Raw genomic sequence first — 7,797 nt, forward strand, 5'->3', positions numbered from 1 at the left:
ATGAAAGTTCCTCTGTGTGGAATAACAAATGAGCTTCATCTCACTCAAAGTCTTCTCTGAGACAAAGGGCCAAGTCCGATACACAGACCATAGGGTTGCCAAGTCCAGGAATCTAGAATTGCTACCAAGAAGCTCCAACATGTCATGGGAGGGTGCTGCTGTTCTCATAATATCAACCACAAGGGTTAGGTACATCCCGGTTCTCTGAAACTATTAATTGTTCTATCCAATCCCTTCTTGAATCCATTAGCATTTTCTCCCTGTTCTGCTAGGGCAAGGTTTCTCAACCTTGGCACTATTGCCATTTTGGCCCAGATTATATTTAGATGTTGGTGGCTGTCTGAGCATTGTAGGATGTTTAGAAGTTTCCCTGCCTTCTACTCACTAAATGCCAGTAACAACAGCCACAGCCTCCCCCGCCAATTGTGACAACCAAAAATGTCTCTGGACATTGCCAAAATGTGCCCTAGGGGCACAAAATTACATACACCCCACACACACACTGAGAACCACTGTTCTTGGGATAATATATCTCATAAATTCTTTAATGCCCCACTCTCATCAATTGACGGATCCTTTACGCAAGAGAATCAATAAGGAAACAGCAGATCTGAACAACACTACAGACCACACGAACCTAACAGATATACCCTGAACATTACATCTAATAACAACAGAATACACCTTCTTCTCAAGCACACACAGAACATTTCCTAGGCTTGACCATATGTTAGGCCACAAAACAATTCTCAACCAATTCAAGAAGATAGAAATTATATCAAGTATCTTTCCGACCACAGTGGTGTGAAACTAGAATTGATAATAGTAGGAAAGCTGGAAAATTCACCCGTATATAGAAATTAAATAACACACTCCTTAACAACCAATGGTCCCAAGAAGAAACCAAAGGGAAATTTAAAAATATCTTGAGACAAATGAAAATGGAAATACAATATACCAAAACTTACAGGATACACAAAAGCAGTTATGAGGAAAGTTTATAGCTATAAATGCACACATAAAAAAAATCCAATTACACCTGAAGGAACTAGGAAAAAAAAAAAAACAAGCCCAAGGTTAACAGAAAAAAAGGAAGTAAGATTAGAGCAGAAATAAATAAAACAGAATAGGAAAACAATAAAAGAGATTAACAAAACTAGCAGTTGGTTCTCTGAAAAGATAAACAAAATTGATAAATCTTTAGCTAGACTAACCAAGAAAAGTGAGAGCATTCACATTAAAAATTATAAATGAATGAGAAGACATAATTGATACCACAGAAATACAAAAGGTCAATAGACTTCTATGGGCAATTAAACATCAACACATTGGACAACCTAGAAGAAATGGAGAAATTTCTAGAAATACACAACCTATTAAGACTGAATCATGAAGAAATAGAAAATGTGAACAGACTAATAAAGAATAAGAAAATCAAATCAGTAATCAAGAACTTCCCAACATATATAAAAGCCCCAGGACCAGATGGTTTCACTGATGAAGTTTACCAAACATTTAAAGAAGAATGAACACCGATCTATCTCAAATTTTTCAAAAAGAACTGAAGAGGAGAGAATACCCCTAAACTCATTTTATGAGCCCAGCATTACCCTGATACCAAAGCCAGGTAAGGACACTGTAAGAAAAGTACACTACAGGCCAATATGTCTAATAAGCATAGATGTAAAATTTCTCAACAAAATGTTAGCAAGTCAAATTTAATAGCACATTAAAAGGATCATACACCATGATCAAGTGAGATTCATCCCAGGATACAAGGATGGTTCAACATAAGCAAATCAATAAATGTGATACTTCACATCAATAAATGGAAGATAAAAAATTACAAGATCATCTCAATAGATGCAGAAAAATCATTGACAAAATTCAACATCCATTCATGACATAAACTCTCAACAAAATGAGCATGGAAGGAACAAACTTCAACATAGTAAAAGCCATATATGACACGGCCCCAGCTAACAACATTATACTCAATAGTGAAAGGTTGAAAGCTTTCCCTCTAAGATCAGGAATAAGATGAGGGTGCCCACTCTCACCACTCCTATTCAACATAGTACTGGAAGTTCCAGCCAGAGCAATCAGGCACAAAAAAGAAATAAAAGGCAGCCAAATTGGAAAGAAGTAAAATTGTCTCTGTTTGCAGATGACATCTTTTATATAGAAAACCCTAAACACTCCACCAAAAACTATTAGAATTAATAAAGACATTCAGTGAAGTTGCAGGATACAAAATCAACATACAGAAATCAGCTGTGTTTCTATAAACTAACAACAAACTACCTGAAAAAGAAATGACGAAAACAGTGCCATTCACAATAGCATCAAAAATAATAAAATACCTAAATAAATTTTACCAAGGAGGTGAAAAATCCATACACTAAAAACTATAAGACATTTGATGATTGAAGACGATACAAATAAATGGAAAGATATAACCATGTTCATAGACTGGAAGAAGTAATATTGTTAAAATGTCCACATTATCCAAAGCCATCTATAAATTTGATGCAATCCCTATCAAAATTCAAATGCTATTTTTTACAGAAATAGAAAAAAAATCCTAAAATTTATATGGAACCACAAAAGACCCTGCTGATAACGGAGCCAAGAACACTCAATAGGGAAAAGATAATGTCTTCAATTACTGGTTTTGGGAAAACTGGGTGTTCACATGCCAAAGAATAAAACTGGACCCCTATCTTGCACCACTCACAAAAATTAACTCCAAATGGAAAGACTTAAATGTAAGACCTGAAACCATAAAACTCCTAGAAGAAAACATAGGGAAGAAGTTCCTTGACATTGGTCTTGGCAATGAGGTTTTAGATATGAGACCCAAAGCACAAGCAACAACAGTAAAAATCAACAAGTGGGACTACATCAAACTGAAAAGCTTCTGCATAGACAAAGAAACAATCAACGAAATGAAAAGGCAGCTTATGGAATAAGAGGAAATATTTACAAACTGTATATCTAATAAGGGCTTAATATCCAAAATATACAAGGACCTCATACAACTCAGTAGCAAAAAAAAAGACTGAAAAATGGGCAGAGGGCTTGAATAGACATTTTTCCAAATCATACAAATGCCAACAGGTACGTGCAAAGGTGCTCAACATCTTAATCATCAGAGAAACGCAAATCAAAACCTCAGTGACATATCAGCTCGTACCTGTTAGAATAGGTAATGTGGAGAAAAGGGAACTCTTGTCACTTTTCATGGGAATATAAATTGGTACAGCCACTATAGAAAACAGTATGGAGGTTACCCCAAAAGTTAAAAATAGAACTACCACTTCTGGGTATATATCCAAAGGAAATGAAATCACTATCTCGAAGAGATATCTGCACCTGCACATTCATTCATGCAGCATTATTTACAACAGCCAAGACATGGAAACAACCTGAGTGTCCATCTAAGGGTCAGTGGATAAAGAAAACATAGTATGTCGTGTATATATACGGTGGAATATTATTGACCCATAAAAAAAGAAATCCTGCCATTTGCAACAACATGGATGGATGGACCTTGAGGGCATTATGTTAAGTGAAATAAGTCAGAGAACAACAAATATTATATGATCTCACCTATATGTGGAATTTAAAAAAAAAAAAAAAAACAAACTCGAAAACAAAGAATAGATTGGTAGTTGCCAGAAGCTGGGGGTGGGGAAAATGGGTAAAAGTGGTCAAAGGGTACAAACTTTCAGTTATAAGATGAGTAAGTTCTGGGCCGGCCAAGTGGCGCGATGGTTAAGAACTCGCTTGGGATGCCAGAGGGCCCCGGTTCGGATCCCACATATGAGGGCCAGTGACACTGCCCTCCACAGCTAAGATGCTGAACAACAGCTCAACCTGGAGCTGGGCTGCCGTGAGTCGCCGGCAACGGCGTAGGCTGCAGTCCCTGTGGCAGTGGATTGCCATGGGCTACCGTGTGTGGCCAGCAGCCAGCGTGAGCGGCCAGCAGCCGCAGTGAGCGGCCGTCCAGAAGCCGGCGACTGATCTGCCTCGCCAGAGAAGAGCGCAATGATGGTGCCAACTTGGGCCAGTGAAGCAACATCCTCCACAACTAGATTGAAGAACAAAACGACAGCAACTTGTCTGTTCCCCTTTCCCCAATTCCCCAGCACTGTTCCCATCCCCCCAATTCCCCAATTAAAAAAAAAAAAAAAAAAAAAAGATGAGTAAGTTCTTGGAATCTAATGTACAACATGGTGACTATGGTTAATAATATACTGTACTATATACTTGGAAGTTGCTAAGAGAGTAGATTATAAAAGATCTCAACACACATACATACACAAAAGTAACTATGTGGGCAACGGGTGTGTTAACTAACATTGTGGTCATCATTTTGAATATATATTTATATCAAATCATCACACTGTACACCTGAAACTTACACAATGTTATATGTCAATGTCTCAGTCCAGCCAGAAAAAAATTTCATAAATTAATAATCTGTTGGGCCAAACAGTATTTTGAATTGTCCCAAAATTTCTTTCTCTCTGATGTTAAGGGTAGTCCTCTACATTAGTACCTCAGAATCTAGTACGTTTGATATGTCTCAGTTTTACACATAGAGTGCTTTCTAATGGGTTGTTGGAAAAGTCATGACGTATTTTTTCTGGTTTTCGTTGCAAAAATGCATCATGACTTTTCCAACAACCCAATATTTTGTTGATATTTCTCTTAATAATATGCAACAATTGTATTGCCCCTTCAGATTCCAGCAAAATGCTGGATTGAGCTTCTGAGAAAATGATCAACAGTGACTCCGAGTCCTGTATTTTATACACACAATGCATGATGTTTTGGTCTCTACCTTTGCAACTGGCAAAATAGCTGCCACTTTTCTAGCCATGGGTACGGAATGGTAATACTGCTCTAGACACGGCTGCTGGACTGTTTCACCACTGGAAACTTGGCAAGTCAACAATCTCATGGTTTCGCTGTGAACACCTTCTCCCGGATCACGTATAAAGACCCTTAACAACACAGGCCCAAACCCTCATCCCTGGAGAATGTTCTTTATACCTCTCCATCCTGAGAAGGGCTCATCGGCCCTGCCCTTTGTCTGCTGTGTCTAGCCAGTTCCCGACCACTTCTGTTCCCTAACCACCTACTCCCTTCCCCCGAACTGTGCTGTTCTGACTCATGTTTTATTAGAATGAATACTATCACAGAGCTACTGAAAAGCAAGTAGATTATATCCACCTATGTGCCTATTGACTCCATTGAAAAGTTCTAATACACTTTAGGAGTAGTTTCTTCTTGCAGAAACCACATACCCAAATATGCAGTGACGGCCACCTTAACTAAAGATTCCACAAGCTTATCCAATCTGAAAGTAACAGTCAGTAAAAGTTGATTCCAGCATCCTTTCTGGATAACTTCTTATCAGATTCGGATCTGGAATCCATACAACCTGGTATGGTGGAGTCGTCATTCTAGGCAACCTTTTCAATTTCATTTTTAAAATTATCTTCGGATTAATATCACATGTTCACTATAGAAATTACATGCTCATTGTGGAGAAATTTTGAAAAAGCGTGAAAAAAACAAAGAATAAAATAAAAATCAACTCAAATTCAACCAACCAAAGAAAACCATTCTGAACATTTTGGTGTATTTCATTCCACTGATTTTTTCATGCGTTTTTTATATTAATATTTGGATTATATTGCATACATTCTCTTGTAGCTTCTCTTCCCTTGAACATCTTTCTAGGCTACTAATTATAAAAAATGATAATGGCTGCATCATATTCCACCATATAAAAGACTCGTGACAATTTATTTACCCATTCCCCAATTGCTGAACATTCAGGTTGCAGGTTGCTTCCATGTTTTCACTTTTATGAATTCTGTTTGCTGAAGAGTCCTATGCCCTGTACATAAACCCCTGCCTCCAGCTTCATGGTTGGTCACTCTAAAGGGGAGGAGCTACAGGGCGCGGTTTCTAAGCAACCTGTCAGAGGGCACCATGAGCTTGGGGTGGCTTGGTTAACTTTTCCAAATCCAATATTCCTACCTGAGGGAGCTTTTCAATCTAATCTGTTTTATGTGCATTTATTAACCTCCACCCAGACCTTGAGCTCTGGGAAGCCAGGGTTACTAAATAAGGCAAAGCTTTTATAATTCATTTTCAATTGTCTTCTTTGTTTTATATTTATATAAACATATATTTATACTGGTTAATATTACTGTCAATGTTTTAGTTTTTTAAATTTTCTCTAGATTCTCTTGCATCTGGCAAAGGGACTATTTTAGAAACCTAATAACCACCTGTCTGGAAGGGGAAATAAAGAGCAATGCTTCTAGGGAAACAGTTGGCGAAAGGGATGTGGCACGGCGATGCCAGCTCTAGGCAACCTGCCTCTGCCCCCTCCCCAGGGTCAGTTTTGCACTTTTTTCTCTTTTGACCTTCTTAGAGTACCTGCACCACTCTGTTCCCGGCGGTGACGGTGGCTCTTCTCCACATCCGCCTTCTGGTAGAAACCTCACTGAGCAGCTGGGCCAGTTTGCGCTCCATCTCAGTTTGAAATACTTCATTCTGGAACTGCTTCTCAACGACACCCAGGAGGACTACATTTGGAATGGAACACACACAGGCCTCAAAACCAGTTAGCGGTGGAGGAAAAAAAGAAGGATGCGTGTATAAGAGAAATGAACATAGGGTTACCATTAATATAAAATGCCAACGCCTAGAGAGGAGACATTAAAAGCGGGAAAGTGAGGGAGGAAGTACTGCTCATGGAATGCTACAGTTCCAAGCACCATGTGTTACACAGACTGGGAGCCACAAGTCCCAGGAACCCGTCAAAGCAGGAACTTTGGAGCTAAGCGCGTCTACACAAGATCAAACGTTTTGTCTGAGCTTATTCCAAAACTTCTGGAACTGGTTTAAGTTCATATCTTATCTTGACTCATAAACTGACTCGAAACTGAGTGCTTGTCTTCAGACACCTGCTGTAAATAAGATTATCTACATAAGCAGTTGGCACGTCAGCCAGAACTGGTTCAAATCCCCTCTGAGATAGGACCGTGGGCAAGTCACTTAACCGCTATGACAATTATGTGGGAAATGAAACCCCTGTGGGGCCTTTACATGGGATGTCAGCCAAGGAGGACTTGCAGGGTACGGAAACCCGGAAATGGTGACTTGATGTGCATCCTCTCTACCACCAGCCACTCGCTGTGCGGCTAACACACTGGGCACCCAATGAGCGTATTACTTTCTCTTACACTTTGGTGAACCACCAGGTTAGAAAGCCTTATTCTGCAATGCCATGGCTGTAAATATCTGACCCAGGCCCACAAAACTTTTAAGAAAAGCTTATTTGCTCACCGAGTTACCTTATTTATCCTTGTAAAACCAAATAAATAAGACTTTGGAAAAACAAAAAAAGAGAGATCTTTGCTTCAGAACCCTTACTTATTCTGGTTGGAAGACTGTCAGTTCCTGTTAGAATGCCCTGGATTTGATGTATGAATTTTAGAGAAAGTCAATCCTTTTTGTGCCATAGCTCAGTGGGGCACATGCCCACAGCCAACTCTGAATCCTTTTCTCATTCGTTCTTTGCCAAGAACTTAAGGTACATTTTGCCCTGAATTTAGGACTCAGAAACAGGAAAGGCGGTATCCTTCTTAATGTGCCTGCACAGACTTCTTATTCTTACAGTTCCCACAATATGACATTAAGTGAAACATACCTGTTCTTACCCAAGAGGACTTCAACAACTGAGACAAGTTGAGCTGTGGGTACTGGAAG

General features: G+C 39.1%; 1 protein-coding gene across 1 annotated transcript in view; it reads right to left on the reverse strand.

The window, feature by feature from the left end:
- Positions 1-7,797, reverse strand: part of KIAA1549 (KIAA1549 ortholog) — a 127,324-nt gene that overhangs the window by 49,658 nt on the left and 69,869 nt on the right. Inside the window, exons 7-8 of the mRNA XM_019653242.1 lie at positions 7,739-7,790; positions 6,463-6,611 (exon numbers count right to left, since the gene is read on the reverse strand). Of these exons, the coding sequence (XP_019508787.1) occupies positions 6,463-6,611; positions 7,739-7,790 (201 nt within the window). The remainder of the gene's footprint in view (positions 1-6,462; positions 6,612-7,738; positions 7,791-7,797) is intronic.

This window comes from Hipposideros armiger, unplaced genomic scaffold, assembly GCF_001890085.2.
Source record: "Hipposideros armiger isolate ML-2016 unplaced genomic scaffold, ASM189008v1 scaffold_201, whole genome shotgun sequence".
Lineage (NCBI taxonomy): Eukaryota > Metazoa > Chordata > Mammalia > Chiroptera > Hipposideridae > Hipposideros > Hipposideros armiger.